Source organism: Capsicum annuum, chromosome 10, assembly GCF_002878395.1.
Source record: "Capsicum annuum cultivar UCD-10X-F1 chromosome 10, UCD10Xv1.1, whole genome shotgun sequence".
NCBI lineage: Eukaryota > Viridiplantae > Streptophyta > Magnoliopsida > Solanales > Solanaceae > Capsicum > Capsicum annuum.
In genome coordinates, this window is record NC_061120.1 from 218,794,915 (window position 1) to 218,816,777 (window position 21,863).

At 35.1% G+C, this 21,863-nt stretch overlaps 2 protein-coding genes across 3 annotated transcripts; both read left to right on the forward strand.

The window, feature by feature from the left end:
- Positions 1–1,081: 1,081 nt before the first annotated feature.
- On the forward strand, positions 1,082–14,389 carry LOC107843886. Of its 2 annotated transcripts, none has more exons than XM_016688295.2 (7): positions 1,082–1,239; positions 4,883–4,980; positions 9,264–9,369; positions 11,326–11,493; positions 13,338–13,811; positions 13,892–13,978; positions 14,063–14,389. In XM_016688295.2, the coding sequence occupies exons 2-7, from the start codon at positions 4,933–4,935 to the stop codon at positions 14,122–14,124; spliced, it is 945 nt and encodes a 314-aa protein (XP_016543781.1). In that variant the 5' UTR covers positions 1,082–1,239; positions 4,883–4,932; the 3' UTR covers positions 14,125–14,389. The 2 variants fall into 2 exon arrangements, with proteins under 2 accessions (XP_016543781.1, XP_016543782.1); XM_016688296.2 differs by having other exon boundaries at positions 13,960–13,978; positions 14,063–14,122.
- Positions 14,390–16,101: 1,712 nt separating this feature from the next.
- LOC107844691 lies at positions 16,102–20,120 on the forward strand. The gene is made up of 3 exons (XM_016689055.2): positions 16,102–16,295; positions 18,744–19,208; positions 19,694–20,120. The coding sequence occupies exons 2-3, from the start codon at positions 18,765–18,767 to the stop codon at positions 19,853–19,855; spliced, it is 606 nt and encodes a 201-aa protein (XP_016544541.2). The 5' UTR covers positions 16,102–16,295; positions 18,744–18,764; the 3' UTR covers positions 19,856–20,120.
- Positions 20,121–21,863: the final 1,743 nt, after the last annotated feature.

Sequence of the window (21,863 nt, forward strand, 5' to 3'; positions counted from 1 at the left end):
TAACATTTTTATTGAGTTACAAACTAAATCTATTATAGAAATCTATTTATATTGTTGCCATATATAAATAATCTGATTGTGCATATATTTTTATATGACCATTACCAAAATATGAAAAATCTGAGTGTCAAATATAGAGAAACTTGGAAAGTTGTTAAAGAAAATTCTTAAAATTATCAAACTACTTTAAAAAAATGTTAACATTTTTATTAAGTTACAAACTGAACTTATTCTAGAAATTTATTAATATTGTTACCATATATAATTATGTGAAAAAATCTTAGTATCAGATATAAAAAACTTGGAAAGTTGGGGAGTACATAAAATAAAAATAATCTTAAAATCATTATATTAAGAAAAGGTAATATATTTATTAAATTACAAACTAAGTAGAAATTTATCTATATTGTTACCATATAATAAGTAATCTGATGATATTTTTATGAAACTGTTACCATAAATATGAAAAATGTATGTATCAAATATAAAAAAAAACTTCTAAAATTAGAGAAAGTTGATTAAAAAAATAATTCTATAAAATCACTATTGGAAAAAAATAATATTTTTATAAAATTACAACCTAAACTTATTATAGTAATTCATTGTTATCATTACCATATCGACTATTGGTTTCATTAGTTGCCTATCCTTTATCCTTTTCTCTGCTCTCGAAGATCCTGGACAGTCAATGTTGTTAAATGAAGTAATCTGATTGTGTAAATATTTTACTAGTTATCTATCATTTTCTCTGCTCTCGAAGATCCTAGACTGTCAATGTCGTTAAATAAAGTAATCTGATTGTGTAAATATTTCACTAGGTGACTATCATTTTCTTTGCTCTTGAAGATTTTGAACGGTCAATGCTGTTGAATGAAGTAATCTGATTATGTAAATTTTTTTTTTTAACCTTGTTACCATAATTATGAAAAATCTAAGTATCAAATATACAAAACTTGGAAAGTTGAAGGGCTAATAAGGAAAAATTATAAAAGTAATAAATGATAAAAGTCACTATTGAAAAAGATAGGTAACTGTCGTAACTGTTTCTATTTTGTCATAGGGGTCAATTCATAATTTCACTATAATACAAGGACCTCAATGAAAACTATATATATAAACTCAAAAAAGTGTCTGTATAAGAATTTGTCCTTCGGTGATCTGTTCGAAGTGTAAAAAAAAAGGGAGAAAAAAACGAGGAAGCGGCGGCGACGGCAGCGGTGATCGGAGGCGGATACGGCGGTGAGTTTTCCGATTTCCCTTTTCCAGTGGTATCGTTGTAGCTGCAAAAGTTTTGTTATGGAATTCGATTAATTTGTTGAAGTTTTTTTTTTTTGTTTTTTTTTTTATGATTGTGGTGTTCGGGTTAGCTTTCGTACACCTCGATTAAATCAACGGGATATGTGTCACCTTTTACTATTAACAGATAACAGATAACTCTTTGTTGATTGGTTTGGCTTTGATAATAGTTAATTGAACTTGTTTTTTGGTGAATTTAGAGGAGTTGTTTTTTTTTTTTTTTTTTTTTTATAATCGTGGTGTTTGAGACAGCTTTCGTGCACCTCGATGAAATCAACGGGATATGTGTCACCTTTTACTAGTAACAGATTGCAGATAACTCTTTTTTGATTGGTTTGGCTTTGATGTATGGTGAATTGAACTTGTTTTTGGTGAATGTAGAGAAGTTTTTTTTTGTTTTTGGCTAGCTTTCGTGCACCTCTGTGTAAATCAACGGGATATGTGTCACCTTTTACTAGCAACATATCACCGAGCGTTTATTTGTCGCTGTTGGAATTTAATTTTATTGATTGGTTTGCCTTTGATGTGTAGTGAATTGAACTCGGTTTTTTGTAAATGTAGAGAATTTTTTTTTTTTTTTTTTTTTTATGATAAACGTGGTGTTCAGGCTAGGTTTTGTGTACCTCGACTGACTCCACGGGATATCTTCCACCTCCGACAAACAGCATATCACCTAGCGTTTTTTTTTTGTCTCGGTTGGAATTTAATGTTGTTAGTTGGTTTGCCTTTGATGTGTAGTGAATTGAACTTGTTTTTGTAAAGGTAGAAAAGTTTTTGTTTTGTGTTTTGATAATTATAGTGTCTGGGCTAGCTTTCGTGCACCTCGAGTAAATCAACAAGATATGTGTCACCTTATACTAACAACATATCACGTAGCATTTTTTTGTCTCTACTGGAATTTAATTTTGTTGATTGGTTTGCCTTTGATGTATAGTGAATAGAACTTGGCTTTTTGTAAATGTAGGGAAGGTTTTCTTTTTTTTTTTTTGATAAACGCGGTGTTTGGGTTAGGTTTCGTGTACCTCAACGGAATCCACGGATACCTGCCACCTCCCACAAACAAGATATCACCTAGAGTTTTTTTTGTCTGTTGGAATTTAATTTTATTGGTTGGTTTGGCTTTGATGTAGTGAATTGAATTTGTTTTTTGTAAATGTAGAAAAGTTTTTTTTTGTGTTTTTTTTTGATAATCGTGGTATCCGGGGTAGCTTTTGCAAACCTCGACTAAATTCACTGACATCTTCCACTAGCAACGTATATCATATTTTTGTGTTTTTTTGTTTTATAACTGTGGTGTCCAGACCAGCTTTTGTACCTAGACTAAATCCACAATTCTGTGACTAGGACATATGGAAAGAATCGCCTAGTGTTTTTGGTCTATGCTAGGATTTGAATAAATGTAGAAAAGTTTTTTTTTTGGGATAACTGAGGTGTCCGGGCTAACTTTTGATTGGTTTGTCTTTGATGTATACTGCATTAAACTTGTTATTTTTTTTCCTTTTTATAAATTTAGAGAAGTTTCAGTGGTAGATAAATTATGTTTTTGTTAATGTTGAATTGGTTGAAGGTCTATCCAAAATGACCTCTCTATCTCTACAAGGTATGGGTAAGGTCTGCGTACCATCCATGGAATCCACTTTGTGGGATTATACATGTTCTTGTTGTTGTTTTGTTAATGTTAGATTCGTTGAGGGTCTATTGGAAACAAACTCTCTATCTCTACGAGGTAGGGATAGGGTTTGCGTACATTCTATCCTCAGTAGACCTCACTTTGTTGTTGTTGTTGTTGTGTTAATTTTGGATTGAAGTAGGTTTAAATTTCGTGACATGCATGGTGGAGGATTTGTGTGGGTGAATTCGAGTTGTTTTGGATTTGAATTGAGTAGTAGTTGTTGTATATGTTTGGAGAAGAGTAAGAAAAAAATTGATTTAAGAAAAAAATTGATTTTTGTTGTTTATTTTCCATTTTTGTAAAAAAGGTTGGATTTTTTTGTTTATATTCTATTGAATTTTGTTTTTGATAACAAACATTTTTGTAAAAAAGGTTGGATTTTTTTTTTTTATATTCCATGGTGTTCAGTGTACCCCGACTAAATCCAAGGGATATCTGACACCTTGCACTACAAACAAATAACAGTTAACTATGTCCACCAAGACTTGGAAAGATGGGAAGAGTCACCTAGCATTTTATTTGGTCTCTGCTGGGATTTGAATAAATGTAGAAAAGTTGTGATGGTAGAAAAATTGAGTTTTTGTTAATGTTTGATTGAGGTAGTTTTAAATTTAGTGATGTGCATAGTGAATGATTTGAATAATTGAATTCGAGTTTTTTTGGATTTGAATTGAGTAGTAGTTGTTTTAAATGTTTGGAAAAGAGTAAGAAAAAATCGATTTTTGTTGTTTATTTTCATTTTTGTGAAAAATTGAGCTTTGTTCTTATTTCCAATTTTTTTGTATATTTTCCCCTTTTTTGGTGAAAAAAATGAATATTGTTGTTTATTTCTATTTTTTTTTTGAAAAGATTGAATTTTGTTGTTTATTTTTAATTTTTTTGAAAAAAAAAAATGAGTTTGTTGTTTATTCTTTTTTTTTGATGTAAAGTTTTCCTTATATTGATGTGGCATCTTATAGAATTTTAGAGTCATGGTGGTCATGATTGAATGCGTCTTTTTTGTTTTGGTTTAGATATACGTGGTGTCCGTGTCTAGGCCATTTTGTGTGCACCTCGACTAATTTCGCGGGGCACTTGCGACCTCCCACCAATATAAGTATTGGATAACTCTATTCACCAAGGCTTAGACTTACAGTTAGAAAGACGTCACCTAGTACTTTTGACTTCGCTTTGAATTTTATGATTAAGTGTCTTCTATGCTATTAGTACCTTGTGATACGACAAGGGTATACTTGTCATTGACAAGGAGATATCAGTGTAGACGAAGCTATAGTTCCTTTAGGCTGAAGTAATATTCGGAAAGATATAGTGTCTTCTACATAAGTGGATTTGATTAAGAGTTTAACAAGGTTGGTATAACTGTCTCTGTCTATACACAAATGTTTCCTCTTTTTTCACCAGAAGTGTAAACGTTGGAGAGGTTGTGGAGGAAAAGTATTCTTCCACAATTTGATTTTGCAGTCACCTCTTTCTACTTTTTCTTGAGCCCCTCCCTCTTTTTTTTTGTAGCACATAAAAAATTGAGTCTCAGAGAAGGTACTCAAAACCATATTGCTTGTACCATGCAGAAAAGGGAGAAAAGACGTTCGGCAATCTTTGAGCTTGATCGTTTCGTTATGCTAATGTAGGTTTAAACTGTGATGTACAACATCCTAAAATAGAAGGAATTCAAAAAGTACAATATTACAAACAAAAATTTTGTTTATTTATCCTAACTAACTGATAATGAATTTCCCTAATTGAGGTTACAACATATTCACAAGATTCTTTAACACATAGGGTTACATGCATTTAGATATTTATTTCTTAATTACACCCTAATTATATAGAAGTTACCTTGTTTTACGAGGTGATATTAATTGTTATTTTTTTGGTAGCAAAGTTGAATTTTTTTTTACCTGACTTTTTCAACAGAGATTGAATCAAGTTTCCGCTGAGCATTTTTGACTTTGGAAGATTAAAAAATGACCAGTGGGGAGGTTAAGAAAGTTTCACGTCAAGATATACAATTGGTAAGCATTGAGCTACAATCATAACGTTACTTTCCTGTGCATAAATAATTTGGAAATTGTGTTAGGTTATATCACAAATCACCTCTGTTAGAGTCAATATTTAAAACCATACCATCTATATCATTTATAGATCTCCATAATTATCGGTAAAAGACTCAAATATGATAACTCATTTATAACATACCTTAAGGGTTTGTTTGGTTGGGAACAAGTGATCCCGTGATTAATTATCCCACCATGTATATGGGATAAGTGTGGAGGCTTTTCCTAACAAAAAGAAAAAAAATATTTACAAGGATCCTAAAAAATTTAGAAATTGATATGAATCCCCTAATTCTATATGTTTGCACCAAAAAACTAGAGATACAATACAATTCCATTTAACATCGTCAATGGAATTGGATATATCTTCAAAATTTCTATTGTTTCTCTCCTTCTACACAGTCCACCAAGTGCAGTGTGGAATTAGATTCCACCGGATTTTGTCTCTTGCTCCCTCTTCTTACCCAAAATCTTACAAGGTTTGCATTATGCTTGGGCATAGTCCACTTCACTTCTGAAATGTTGAGGAACATAGACCAAATTTGGGTTATTAAAGGGCAATGTAAGAATAAGTGACAGTTTGTTTCCCCTGTCTTTCCACATAAAGAGTACCAAGGGAATATGATCTTCCCTTTCTTCCTCGGCCTTGTAACAACTAGCCAAATGAAGCATTTGACTTTCGTTGGTGTTGAGTTTCTCCATACTCTTTTTTCCACAAATTCAAGTTATTATTGCCTAGTATATTGCCTGAGAATATCCTATTCTTGTTGTGATCCCACCTAATCGCATTAGGGCTGTTGCTGGTGCCCGCAAACTTGCCCACTTCGTTCAGTAATTTGGACGGTCTTTCCATCTCCCTGCCCTGCCCTGCTCTGCCAACACTCACCAATCTTTGTCTCAAGGGTTGGTATATATACGAAAGAGGTTAGGAAACCGGTCCCTCAAAGATGTCTGGTTAAGCCAAACATCCCAATAAAACTTGACATCCTACCCATATTAGTTAAAATCAAAATTAAAAATTGAACATAATAAAAAAAAATTGCATCGAGTCATTTTAGCAACCTGATTCTTCTTAGTGATGAGGAGTCTATATCAAAAGCAGAGAAGAGTTTACTGAAACGACCACATCTTCCAAGGCATCAAATTTTAAAACTTTATGTAATGAAGATAATGATGACCTTGAAGACAAAAATTACCCCGTATCATCTAGTTTTAGCCTGATGAATGAGAAGATGATTGATGCGGGCTTTCCTATACAGTAGAAAGACAATGATTAAAGTAAAAAAAAAAAGGTAAAATGGTATCATTTTTTCCTTTTTTGCTTGGAGGGAAAAAAATCATCATTGTCCTTTTGCTCTATAGGACATCTCACATCCATCATCTTCTGGTTCATCAGATTATCTAGAACTTTATCATACCCGGTAATTCTTGTCTTTGAAATCATCCTTATCCTCATTACTTTAACAGTTGAAGTTTTGAAATCTGATGACTCATGAGATGTGGTTGTATCAATAAATTATTCTGGTATAGATTCCTCCTCATCACTAAGAATTGGGTTGCTAAACATCCCACCAAAGATGTCACCGAGTTGTATCAGAAACCCTTCAAAAATGTCTGATTAAGCCAAGCATCCCACAAAAACCTGACATCCTACCGGTATTAGTTAAAATCAAAATTAAAAGTTGTACCCAATTAAAAAATATTTTGCACTGAGTCATTGTAGCTGCCTGATTCTTCTTAGAGATGAGGAGGAGTCTATATCAGAAGAGTTTACTGAAACAACCACATCTTCTGAGTTATCATATTTTAGAACTTTTAAATAATGAGGATAATAATGACCCAAAGACAAATTACCATGTATCTTCTAATTTTAGCCTGTTGAATCAGAATATGATGATGTGAGTTTTCCTATACAATAGAAAGACAATGATGACAAAAAAAAGAGTCGATATTTTTTTTTTCTTAAAAACAATCATTATTGTCTTTTTGCTTTATAGGACATCTCACATACATCATATTCTGCTTCATCAGATTGTCTAGAACTTTATGATACTCGGTAATTCTTGGCTTTGAAATCATACTTATTCGCGTTACTTGAAGAGTTGAATTTTCGAAATCTGATGGTCACAAGATGTGCTTATATCAATAACTTCTTCCGCTATAAATTCCTCGTATCACTAAGAAGAATTGGGTTGTTAAACATACCATCAAAGATGTCGCCAGATTGTATCAGAATCCCTCAAAGATTTCTGGTTAAGCCAAATGTCCCACTAAGACCTGACATCCTACCAATATTAGTTAAAATCAAAATTAAAAACTGAATCCAATTAAAAAGTATTTTTGCATCGAGTCGTTGTAGCAACCTGATTCTTTTTTATGATGACGAAAAGTCTATATCATTAGAGTTTACGGAAACAACCACATTTCATGAGTCATCAAATTTTAAAACTTTAAGTGATGAGGATAATGATGACCTAAAGACAAAAATTACTGTGTATCATCTAGTTTTAGCCTGTTGTATCAGAAGATAATGACGTGAGCTTTCCTATACAATAGAAAGACATTGATAAAAGAAAAAAAAGAGTAAAATGATACTCTTTTTTCCTTTTTGCTTGAAGGAAAAAATCATCATTGTCCTTTTGCTCTATAGGACATCTCACATCCATCATATTCTGATTCATCAGATTGTCTAAAACTTGATGATACCTGGTTGTTCTCGTCTTTGAAATCATCTTTATCCTCATTACTTGAAGAGTTGAAGTTTTGAAATCTGATGACTCGTCTCACAAGATGTGGTTGTATCAATAGATTCTTCCTCATTTCTTGAAGAGTTGAAGTTTCGAAATCTAATGACTCGACTCACAAGATGCGGTTGTATCAATAAATTCTTCCGATGTAGATTCCTTGTCATCACTAAGAAGAATCGGGCTAAATCCAAGGTGTCTGGTTAAGCCAAACATCCCACCAAAACCTGACATTCTACCGATATTAGTTAAAATCAAAATTAAAAACTGTACCCAATTAAAAAAGATTTTGCACCGATTCATTGTAGCAACCCGATTTTTCTTAGTGATGACGAGGAGTCTACATCTTCTGAGTCATTAGATTTCAAAACTTCAAGTAATGAGTATAATGATGGCCTAAAGACAAGAATTACCTAAGTTGCGCAGACCCTTCACTTTTGATGCCGCACCCGTGTTGGATTCATCAAAAATATGCTAATTTTGGTGAATCCTACACGCACCCATTGACATTTTTAACGAGTCCGAGCAACATAGAGAATTACCATGTCTAATCTAGTTCTAGCCAATCTGATGAATAAGAAGATGTTGACATGAGCTTTTTCTATATAGAAAAAATCAATGATGAAGGAAAAATGGAGTCAAATGGTACCCTTTTTTTTGCTTGGAGGAAAAAAATCATCATTGTTCAGATGTTCTATTGGACGGCTCATATCCATCTTCTGATTCATCAGGTTGGCTAGAACTTGATGATACCCGGTAATTCTCATCTTTGTGGTCATCATTATCGTCATTACTTGAAGAGTTCAAATTTAGTTCATTCTTCCTAATAATCACCACCTGGAGTTCAAATTTAGTTCTTTGATAATTCTAAAATGTCTTGCATTGCACAAGCTTTTGAGTGATGACGAGGAGTCTATATCTTCTGAGTCATTAGATTTCGAAACTTCAAGTAATGAGTATAGTGATGGCCTAAGGACAAGAATTACCTAAGTTGCGCGGACGACCCTTCATTTTTGATGCCGTACCCGTGTTGGATTCATCAAGAATACGCTACTTTTGGTGAATCCTACACGCTTCCATTGACATTTTTAACGAGTCCGAGCAACATAGAGAATTACCATGTCTCATCTAGTTTTAGCCAATCTGTTGAATAAGAAGATGACGTGAACTTTTCTGTATAGAAAAAACCAACGATGAAGGAAAAAAGGAGTCAAATGGTACCCTTTTTTCCTTTTTTTGCTTGGACGAAAAAAATCATCATTGTTTATAAGACAACTCACATCCATCATCTTCTGATTCATCAGGTTGGCTAGAGCTTGATGATACCCGGTAATTCTAGTCTTTGTGGTCATCATTATCGTCATTACTTGAAGAGTTCAAATTTTGTTCATTCTTCCTCATAATCACCTGGAGTTCAAATTTAGTTCTTTGATAATTCTAAAATTTCTTGCATTGTGCAAGCTTTTGTCTCCTAACAATGAGCTTCTTTGATTTCAGGTGCAAAATCTCATTGAAAGATGTCTACAGCTTTACATGAACCAGAAGGAAGTTGTTAGCACCCTCTTGCAGCAGGCAAAGATTGAGCCTGATTTCACTGAACTTGGTGAGTCCATTATTTTTTAGTTTGTTCCTAATATTTTGCTAATATTATGCTTTTGGCTTTTCGAGATAAACATATTTATCTCCACTGTCAAGTTTCATAAAAATTACTTAATTTGGAAGACAATGACACTGGGGTAGTAAAATATAAAAAACGACTTGTTATGAGAATTATTATGATGGAGTTAAAACTCATTATGTGGTCATCCAAGTAATGGATATAACCTGGCAAATGCAATTTTGTTTTTTTATGACAAGAAAATATTTCAACTATTACTGTATCTCTTATAAAATCATCCTAGCCTTTGGAGCACTAAAATCCTAGCCTTTAATGACGAACCCTATTAAATGAACTCACCGAAGACTCAAAATCTGACCCAACAAGAACAGGTCTGGTATAAAAGAAATGAAACCCACCAAAATGGAGTAGTTTTTAAATGAAGATAAATTACACATTTTGAGATGTTAAGAAAATAAATTGTCTTAATCATACAGTGTTTAGATAAAGATACAGGATCTTAATAATCATGTCTATATTTATATTCTGACGTCTTGTTCATGCAAAAACAAATAGGGTATAAGACGCCTTATTCTTCCAATTAAAGAATAAATCGAATAAAAATCCAACCTCGTCTTGTAACCTTCTCAACTGTTATCACCTAATAATTATATTATACAATATATACTAGTAAAGAATTAATTAGTAAAGTATGAACCATATGTTGATTAATTTAAACAAATGCTTCATACCATTTATATCAGTTGACATTGGCCGCAAACATAAATATAAAGAAAAGAAAACTAGTCTCCGTTCTGTAAACAAATGCTTCATACCATTTATATCAGTTGACATTGGCCCCAAACATAAATATAAAGAAAAGAAAACTAGCCTCCGTTCTGTCATTTTATACTTCAGGTATGTCAGACAATCAGTAGCCAAATGATTATTGAGACAAATGTAGCATAATGAGTTCTATGATTAAATGAACAGGTATAGTAATGATCTTTTGATGTTAGTGGAATACTAGAGTTAGCATGCGAACGAACTTTTTGTGGGGTTCACTTAATGGGGTTTTTCATTAAAATATGATTTAAGATTCCACGTAAGCAAAATAGGTAAGTCTAATAGAAGCTTTGAAGGTTAGGATAATTTCACAAGAGATAAAGTAATAGATGAATGACTTTCTCGTCATTAAAACACAAAAAAACAAAACTGACTTTGTTAGGTTAGTTTCATTACTTTTTTTGATGAAGTAATAAGAAATTTCATTGCTGGCATCAAGAAGATGCAGAATAGTACAAAAAGTTAGAGAATGACAATAGTTCATTAGCACAAACAAAAAAGGCTACACTAGTACCAGGGCGTTAACAAAGTTCAAAAAGTTCTCAAGGGAATCTATTACTTGGATGACCGTATAAGGAATTAACTCTGTCATGATGATATAATGCGCAGGAAGAAACTGGTGGTGTTCTTCTTTCGCTGTATGCGTTGTAGTGCTTTCCTTGTCAGTCGCCATGTTTTTTTTTTACTGCTGGATTTCCTTTTCCATAATTACTTTGACTTGCTGCACTTGATCTGAGGGTCTTTCGGAATCAACCTCTCTACCTCCATGAGGTAGTGGTAAGGTATGTGTACCCTATCCGGACTCCACTGGATATGCTGTTATATTGTGAACTAGGATAAAATTATTTGAAGATCATTTTCTCTTTCAATGGATAATGGAAGGCATTCCTCCCCCCACTCTCACACACTTATATTTCAAAGAAGTAATAGTTATTTATCAGAAATAAAATCTTTTAAGCTTATTTCTGATGGAGATGCCAAATGTATGTAGTTGTTTATAGTATTTGTTTCAAAATATACTTGGCCTGTCTTATCTCAAGTAGTTGGTAACGGCTGTGATCTATGTGCTTCATGTGTCTACTGGAAGCTAATTTGACATCCTGATCCCTTTTCCAGTTTGGCAAAAACTCGAGGAAGAGAACCCAGAGTTTTTCAGGGCTTATTATGTGAGGCTGTCAGTGAAGGATCAAATTCAGAAATTCAATGACTTGCTTGATAGACAAGTTAAGTCGATGTATGTTACTGGATCCATTCCCGTGTCTAATGGATCTCAGATTCAACCAGGTACGACATGAATATCATAGATTCCCTATTGATCTTCTTGGAAATAATTATTATGCCCGTGTTTTTCTTTTCCATGATAAAATTCGTTATAGATCCCCACATTTCCATACAATCGAATATGATTTTAGGTTGGGTTAGTCAAAGGAAAGGTCTGAGGCTTTAAAGTGGCAGATTAAAATGTGAATCTTAGGGATAGTTGTGGGAAGGATTTTTTTAGGAAAAGTGTCCAGAGGATCTGTCGTTGAGCTCTGTGATTGTGTTCTCAACTTGAGACCGTTCGAAGTTGGTGATATGGTAAAATTAATTTCTGGATCTTGATATGTGAAACTGAGTTAAAGTAGTGAGAAATGGAGGAGCGATAACTGAAGCTTTGGCTTTCTCCAGATCATCACGCTAAGAGTCTCAAAATCTTCCTTTGTAAAAACTTTGGATAAATTAATGAAGTTGATAGATCCTTCATTTACCTGACTACATTGCCAACATATTATGACAACATCACTGATCTTTGGATTTATGGGTTTACCGGTTTTGTACATTTCTAGGCTTTCACAGTTGTAGTTCGTATAATCATAAAATACCTTTATTTGCTGCCCTTGGATTCGTTTCTACAGTTTATATCCTAAAAACTGGTGAATAAGATTCCTTTAGGAATGTTCAGCTTGCCCTCGATATATTGGGTTTAACTAAAATTTACTTGCTCCAAAATGCTAAAAAGTGGTAGGAGCTTAAAATCTTTTTAAGTGATACACAAAAATGGGTTTGGTTCCGTAGTAGGGACATATGCAGGATGTATGGATAAGGGCACATGTCACGTGTTCGAACCCTTCCACATAAGGAGCCTAGTATTTATGCGGGTGCATGATAGAGAGTCGGACCCATACTCCCCCAAATGCCAAACCTGTGAGCCTAGTGAGATTGCGAGACTCATGGGAGATTACTTGGTTATTAAAAAAGATGAAACTAATCTGAACTTTTAACTAATATATACTTTCAGATATTTCAAACAATCCCCTCAAATCAGTTTTATTAATTCATCTCTTTGACATTCCAATTGTAGAAAAATCTAATTTAACCATTTAAGCTCACATGTGCTAAAGCCATGAACAGCTATTCTCTTTCCGCACTTTATCTGGTACTGCATCTTGCACCCCCCTCCAATGAGGAAAAAATGAAAAGGAAAAAAAAAGAAGAGAACCCCGTCACATGTGGTGGTGTATTTGGTATTAACCATATACTTTGGGTGTGTTTTTACCTCTAGTCGACAATTATTACACTCAATCGAACAGTATATGTTTTGATAAGCATTATTAAGCAGGTTAAATTCTTAGTTACTAGAAATTTCAGTTGTGATACACCTGTGGTATATATGGCTAAGTGCAAAGGTCGGAATTGCCTATGATCAAGTTCCACGCCTCGATTAGGGATTGCCAAGAAAACTGTTGTGATAACCCCTGTGAGCAGTCATGGATAAACAAACAATCTGCTCCCGTTTTCTTATTGGGTTGTTTGCTTTAGTCTAAGTTGTGCGGACTCTTCATTTTTTATGCCGCAGCCGTGTTGTATTCTTCAAAAATACACTAATTTTGGCAAATCCGACACACCCATTGACATTTTTGATGAGTCCGGGCAACATAGGCTTTAGTGAATAGATGCATGTTAGACATGAGATAAGCATGTTATTTGTATTGTTATTTTAGTTTACCTTTTTATTTTGTCTAGATTCAGGGTGGAGTGTACATTGCTGCTCTGAAATTAAACACATCCTGGGCATTTGTATACGTGTTATATTGCTTTAAATTTTGTATGACTTCATCCTTTTAAATACTGGTATCACATGTTGACAGTGCCACAGAGCATAACATGCCAAGCCACAGAGCATGCTGCGCCCAATGTGAAGCTTGACAACATGCACCAGACTATTAATGGCAATTTACCTCGTGCTTACACCAATGGTGTGTCGTCAGTCCAATCATATGCGCAAGCTGCTATAGACGTTTCTGCTCATGCAAGAAGCATTGATGTATCACAAAACATGCTATTGCCTCGGAGTGCAAACCTGGGAATGATGCAAGGACCAAATGGGGGGATGATCAAACCAGCTGGTTATTCAGGCAAATATGGTGGCGAGGGCATTCTCCTGCAGGACCGTTCTGGAACTGGGAATCCATCTATTTCACATTTCAGCAGTGTAGTGTCAAGCGTGCAACCATTGAATGAGAATCCCTTGGGCGCTGATACTTCTGCCTTTGGTTTCTTGGGACAGATCCCTCGAAACTTCAGTTTGTCCGACTTAACAGCTGATTTTACCGACAGTTCTGGTTTGTGCTTCCTTCTCTTCCGGATTAATATCTTGATCAATTTCACATTGTTATATGTTTCAACTTTCCGTTCTATACAGAAATTTTAGAGGGCTACTCTGGATCAGCTTTCCTACCACCAGATACTAACAACTTTTTGAATCCGCAGGGTAGAGGAGAACATCAAGGTTAGTTGTGTCATGCGTGGCATCATCTGACATTTTCTTTAGCTTTAGTATATACCTGTACTAACACCTGTCCTCTTCTGGCAGACGTTAGCGGTTTGGATGCTGCATCAGAAGGCTTGAGTTATGACGATTTCTCCAGCGATTGAATGATAATGCAGATTACTATCTTGCACAGTTACCCCATCTATTTAATTTCATCAGGTTTAGGGGGTTATAGTTTGTTCAAGTATTGTAGCTCAATGTCCATAGCGAAGCAAGTTGTGCTTTAAGACTGTTTGCTGCTTGCTCTTTTCGTTAAACTGTTTTAGCACCTATTGACATGGTTTTATGATTGTATCAACTTCCAATGTTTGCAAGTCCAATTGCTTGTGAATGGAATTGTGCTTGTGAAAGTATTGATTCATGTGGTTAGACTGAGTACACCCGGCGGAACACTCTCTTGCCCCTCTCACTGAGTAGCTAGTGTGCCATGCCCGCCGGTCTGCAAGCTACTAGGTTTCTTTCACTAAGTTGCTCGGGATTCTATTCTAGATACAACTTACTTACCTATGATGTTTTGATTCACAAGGTAACTCATCTATGTAAAATAGCTGAAAGCCGACGTGAAAAGTTGTTTCCACAAGTTCAGTGGCGGATCCAGGATTTAGGAGTCGTGGGTAAGTCCATGGAGGTTTGAACAAACATATGATGCCCCAAGCTTTAAGTTCAGCTTGGAAGCCGCCTTTTTAAATTCTATATCAATTTTATACATTTCTTTTATAATTGTACCTAGTTTGTATCGGGTGCATCGGGTTTAGCAGGTGTCGGAGTATCACAAAATTGCTCATAGGTTGGCCTGTCCACAATGTTACGTTACATGGTAGACTTATAACCAACTCAATCGGAAACCTTAATTCGAGAGATCAAACTAGCATGGATAATATCGTAAAGTCGGAGAGGAAGAAGAATGCTATCATAGAGGGATCAGCGTGTAAACTTGAAGGGCTAGGGAACTCTGAGCGGTCATTTAGGAGTTTGGTTAGCAACCCATCAGTGTAAACTTGAAGGGCTAGGGAACTCTGAGCGGTCATTTAGGAGTTTGGTTAGCAACCCATCAGTCTTTCCTAACCTGTCAGAGTCCAATCGAAGAGATAACTAAGGATTCAATCAAAGGGACTTGGTGGATCTTCCAGTTTTTCATATCAGCGATTCAATCAAAGGGACTTGGTGGATCTTCCAGTTTTTCATATCAGCGAACTAGATATAATCGAAGTTTAGAATTTTATTTTGCTAAAGGATTTTTTGTTTATCAAAGCAAAAGTCACAGTGTGACCTAGTGGCCAATGAAGTGAATTACCCAATGAGACATTAATAGATTTTAGTCACCTATTATCCTTTCTATTACTGATCCCAAAAATTTATTTATAATAAGTTCCACCTTTCACTATTCAATCCTAAAATGCATTTATATTTCTAAAACTTTTGCTATTTACTTTGATTTCTTAAATGTTGTATGAGTATAACGTTTAAAAAAAAAAAAAAAAAACCTAAACTACCTTTTTTTTTTACAAAGTTTATACTTTATGACTATTCATTATACTCTTTAACCATCTAAACTATTACCCTCTTTAAATTGAAACACGCTTTGATGCCTTAATGCTCCGTTGAACAAAATTTTGTTACCAATCGAGATTTGTTTTAACATAAAGAAAGTGAAAGTTGAGATATAAAACTCACGAAAATATGATAGGTTAGGTAGGTTAATAGAATAACGAACAACTAAGATATGAAATTGCAAAAATATAATAGTTTCGATGTATTTTTGCCATTTACTCATATAATAATTTTTACACCATTAACCTCCTATAGTAGTACTTCCTCCTTTTTATTTTATGTGACATATTTTGATTGGATATGAAGTTTAAAAAATAATGGAAGACTTGATGATGTTTACTAAATTGACTTTTATTAAAAAAATATACTATTACTATGTTTAATTAAGTGAGACCTTATAAATAGGACTAATAAAAGTTAAAGAGTCATTGTGTTTTTAAAATTTTATCAAATAAGAAAATGTGACTTTTTTTTTTTTTGGACGAACCAAAAAGAAAAGTATGCGGCATAAAATGGGACAGAGGGGAAGTATATTTGTTCAAATAATATAAAGATGACAAATTGGACCCAATACGTAATTTTCAAGATAGTTTTGGGGGTTAAATAAGACTAAACGGATTTTCATAGAGTTAACTGAAAATTTATAAAACCACCATGCTTTCTCATAATTATAACACACAACTGAAACCAGTGAAGGCTCCAGCAACCTAGGCGAAGCTCAAAGGTAAGCACAATCAAAAAATCCTTTTTGTTTTTGGGTTTTGTTGTGTGTGTGTGGGGGGGGGGGGGGGGGGAAAAAAAATGGTTTGTGGGGGGGGGGGGGGGGGAAAAGTTTTTTGTGGGGGGGGGGGGGGGTTGGGTAAAAGTTGACTCTTGAACTTGGGGATTTAGGTTTGGCTAATGAAATTTAATCTGTGTTCTTGATTTTCATGATTGTTGTATCTTTAAAGTGGATTTTGTTAAATTCTTTTGCCAAAATTTTCAGTCTTGGTTACTAGAATTCCTCAATTTCATTATTAGAGGGAGGGAGGGTGGGTGGGGTTGGGGGGGAGGGGAGGTATTTTACCATACTGGATTCTTTTTGTTGTGTTAAGAGTGATTAGAGTCTCACATTGGTTGGGGAATGGACGGGCGGTCTGTTTATATGGACTTGTGCAATCGTTCACTTGTGAGCTAATTTTTCGGTTTGAGTTACGTCCATATGTCATATCTATTACGTGGTATAGAGTCAAGTCTGTCCTTGTTTAGGCTTATGGGTCCACGCTTCAATTGGGTCTGGGCGTGAAGAGGGAGGTGGGGGTGTTAGAATGGTTTAGAGTCTCCCATTGGTTGGCGAACGGATGGGTTGTCTGCTTATATAGACTTGGGCAATCGTCCCTTCAAGAGCTAGTTTTTGGGGTTGATTTAGGCCCAGGGATCGTATCTTTACATGTTGAAACAATAAAAATTGAATCTTTTTCTGATGTTGAACATTTAGAACCTCTTTGCCTTGTAAACGTTGCTGTGTAAATTGAGTGACGTGTGATGTTGCGGACTTTGAAAATTATGTTAGGTGTGCCAATAAAGATGCAGTTTTTAAGTGATCGATGGATATACATATGTATTGCATAGAGAGAAGGTATTTTGGATGATGCTTGATCTTTGACGTATGTGATTTTTATACAAGTAGGAATACATGTCAATGTGTAGCAAATATAATAGCTATGTATCATGTCCTTGTGTACAATTTTGTTAGGTGCTAGCTATTTCTTTAGCCTCAGTATCTTATTATCTTGCTCTTGTTTCTGCTTGTTGCTATTGCCTTTTCTTTTTCACTCTCCATTTGTCCGAGGGTCTATTGGAAACCTCCTCTCTACCTTCTCAAAGATTGGTATCCCACCTATGGGATTGTACTGAGTTTATTGTCGTTTGTAAAAAGACAGTGGACACTTTTTTGTTAGTAATATTATTAATAATTGCACATTTACACCTGCGCCAGATTTGTTTATAGTGGTTCAGTCACAACTACATTAGAAGCACCAAGTTGGTGCTGCAAAAACTTTACAAATACTCCTTATGAAATCTAGATTGGTCCATATTTCTTGCCTACATGGCGATGAAGCTTGTTAGATGTTAGGTTCATAAGCTTACACTTTTTTGAAAGTTCTGCAAAGCACCTCAAGGCGGTTAATTATGTACTTTATAACGACTTTAGGCATTCCGAATCAGTCTCAGAAAGAAAAATATAATGCAGACGTCTTTTGACCACCTCACAATGCAATAAGAGTTGATCAATTATTCCTTCCTCCTTTCCTGGTTCACATGGTTACATGCTTTTTAAATATCCAGCAGTATAGGATTCCTCTTTCAATCCATATCCAGACACATTTCTTATCTGCCCGTAATTCTGCCTGGCATTCACAAAAAAATCTGTTCCGATACAATATGGTCTTTGACTTCTTTTAACCTCAAAGGCAACAACTCTGGCATTAACCTAATAGTTATTGATACTGCTAATTAAGCTACAATGAGTGGAAATTAGAAGCTCAATCGATGACCTCTCAAATGTCACTGCCAAGTCCCTCGAGGTGTCATTTTCCAACTCCTTAATGATCAATACCATTCCTCTTATCTTGGTAACGGAAACCTTAATGCAAACAAATCAACCCGAGAGTTTAAAAAAAATAAAAAATTATGAACTGCTACTCATATTTTCGCAACGTTCTCCATTTGTTACCTATCTGGATTTGCGTTGTGATGCTAGTACTAAGATGTTGCTCTGCTTATCCACTATTATTGTGCTTGTTCATCCTCTTTTCTTCCGATGATGCAAACCTCACTCTCACCTTGTTTGATTCCCTCAAAAGGATTTCCTTTCAGCAAGGAAGAAAGTCTCTCTCATTCCCACCTTTGGAACTCCATTTTTCTTTGGATCAAAAGGGCAAAAATCACTAGGGAGGACAAGTGACAATGTTGGTCGGACCCACTCCAGCCACGATTACGGTTCTCCAACGTGTCTGTACACACACACACACACATACACATAATACCCTTTAATCGCATTAAGTTGGTTGCAGCATGATTAGTACTAACCTGATATATTTGTTTTGGGAGTAATTTGTTGTGCTGTCAAAATAATGTGAACTGTGGTAAAACTCTTTTTCTAAAGAATCTGGTGAATTGCTTCTATTAGGTGAATTTGCTGTTACGCGTCATGGATAGTTCAATGAAAGAGTATGCTGCTTTTGAAGAGAAAGTGAAGCGCACTATATTCATTGACAACCTTTCACCTGTGGCTACTGAAGCCGTCATTAAAGCTGCAATTGATCAATTTGGGAATGTCATTCAGGTCAAGTTTATCCCGAACTACCTTGAACCAAAGAACATTGGACAATCTGCATTGGTTGAGCTGGAAAATGCAGCCCAGGCAAAAACTATAATCTCCGAGATAAGCAGTTCGTCATTTATGATATGTGGTATGCCAAGGCCTGTCAGGGCACGTGCTGCTGAACCAGAGATGTTTGATGACCGTCCTATAAAACCTGGTAGGAAGATAGTATGTCGATGGTTGGACTCCAACGATCCTGATTTTGAGGTCGCCAAGAAGATCAAGCTTATGGTTCGTAAACATGCAGAAGAAACCAAGTTTTGCCTCAAGGTATACTTTCTTTTTTCATTTCAGTGTGTAATATTCCCCCCATCCACTTTTACTTGTCTAGTTTAGAAAATCAAGAGATAATATAAAGTCCTTTGGTTGTGAAACATGCTATCCCTGGAGTAGTTATACCACCTTTAAGGTGGGATAAAAGTAACACTACAATCCCGGAATGAGTTATCCCGTGAATTTTATCCCAACCAAACATGAGATAAGCTCATCCTAAAGTTAATCCCGGGATTAGTTATCCCTTGTACCAAACGAGCCCTTAGTTCCTAATTTGCCCTTATTATTAACTATTGCCATTTACCCATCGTTGAATTTATTACATTTAAAGGGTGACATAAGTAAAATTGTCATTCTATTTACTGCACCTTAAGGGGTGTTGCCGAGTCAATAGTGGACAAGTAAAAATGCACCGAGGGAGCATCTCACGTTGACGTATAGCCTTTTTGTCATAAGTTCTTTTTTTTTTTCCCTCTATGTAGCATCAACTAGAGGAGGAAGAAAACCTTGCGAAACAACAGACAGAGATCTTGAACGCGGCTCATAAGAAGTATGAACTCATAGACAGTGTTGTTGGCAGCAGAGTCGCCGATCGTTTGGCAGATATTTACAGAGTGAATATTCCAAAAGCTGAACATCAGTAAACTCGTCCGTCCAACGCGTTGCACCAGAATCTGACGTAGACCTAGAGATTTTTGCTTCCTGGCGATCGATTGACATGTTTTGGTTTTAGTGAAGGCAGTAGAAAGCTCACTCTATAAAAGCTTGTGGAGTATTTGGTTGATCTTGAATTGTAATTGTTGCCCAAATGTATATACTCTAATATATGTGTCAAGTGAACCTGCAGGAGATAAGTGTATTTCTACTATATATTATGGTTTGTGAAAGCCAATGCATGTATTTTCTTCATTGATCAGTTTTTTTGAAGTTTTTTTTTTTTTAGTAAAGTATCCAGTACCCCCAACTATGACAACATTTGCTACGACACATTCCAACTTCACAGAGGTCCTATTACCCTCCTGAACTCAAGTTTAGCGTATTTCTGTCACCTTTTTTGCTGATGTGACACTTTTTTAGCTGACATGGGCTCCATTTTTATGTAATAAAGGTGTCACGTCAGCACAAAAGGGCGACAAAAATACACTAAAATTGAGTTTTGGAAGGTAATAGGACCCCTGTGAAGTTGAAGTGTGTCGTAGCAACTTTGGCCATAGTTCGAGAGGGTACTAGATGCTTTATCTCTTTTTTTTCCAAGACGTGTTAAAATAGGAAAGCTATGAAAGTACAAACATATTCAGTATAGTTTCATAAGTGGGGTCTAGAGACATGTTGTCTACGCACATCTTACCCTTATCTTTGTCGGGTAGAGAGGTGGTTCTTGATAGACTTTCGGCTCTAGAAAAATGTTTTTCATGACAAGTTTGAGAGAAATGCACAAGTCAAAAAATACGAAGAAAGGAAGTGCCGACATTAGAAATAGTAAAAGATAACATGAATTCAGATATAGTGTCTACACCAAAAGCTACTGAGTTCACGTGAATACATATATTACATGCTAGACCGGCCTCGTGGTACAATAATAATAAACAACATAAAGCAAACAATTAAAACACAACATACATTGGAGATTTCATAAAACAAAACAAAACCCAAATACCACATGCTTGTTAATTAAAGATTTGGAATTGGACTAGCAAACTCAAGAAGCTTTGGATCTTTTTCAAATATAGTCATATCTTGTTCATCCATCATGACTATAGCTTCAACTCCACCTCCATTTTGGTTATCCATTAAATAAAACCAACAAGTGCCAAAAGACTATTAGCAGTGTTAAAATGGGTGGATTGAGCTAAGTTTGACAGGTTAAAATGTGATGAGTGATGACTACGATATGAAATTTCTTGGACTAAATTTGGACGAATCAAAATGATCATATGTTAATAAATGACTCATTGACAAGTGGTCCTTTTAGCAAGTGGTTTTATTAAAGTGCACTCTCACAAGTGGATATCAGAAATGTAGAGAGTACTCAGATCTTATCCGTATCTTTGAAAAGGTAAAGAGAACAATCCCGATAGACCTTCGACTGAACGAAGAGTGAAAAAGAAAAGTCATGAGTAGATACATACGTTTTACGTGGTGCATTTCGCATGAAATTACCATGTAAATACCAAGCAGAACGTATACATTATATAATTTTTTGAGAAAGGACATGTACCTGACCATCCTTCGCTTAAAGTTGCTCCTTTCCTGTTTAGTAGAAGATGAATATCGGTAATTAATGGTATTTAGTGGTAACAAAAATGGATAAATTGGGAAGGAACCAATTGATCTATGGTAGAAAAATTGGAATACACTAGAGAAAAGTAGGAGGATTTTTCTCAATAGGACAAATTTGTGCCTTTGCATTATATTTTGGACATAATTAAATTGTGTAATTATAACTTATGCCTTGAGTCATAATCTGTTTCATTGAATTTATGCATGACAACATGAGGCATAACATTAACTAAGTTTATGCCTTGTAATTTTTCTTTGGTTTAAGTCATTGTTACACCCTTAAACTTATCCCGAAAAATTCACTTAGACCCCTCAACTAAGGTCTGTACCTATCAGGCCCTTCAAGTGCTAAAATTGGTACCTATCAGGCAC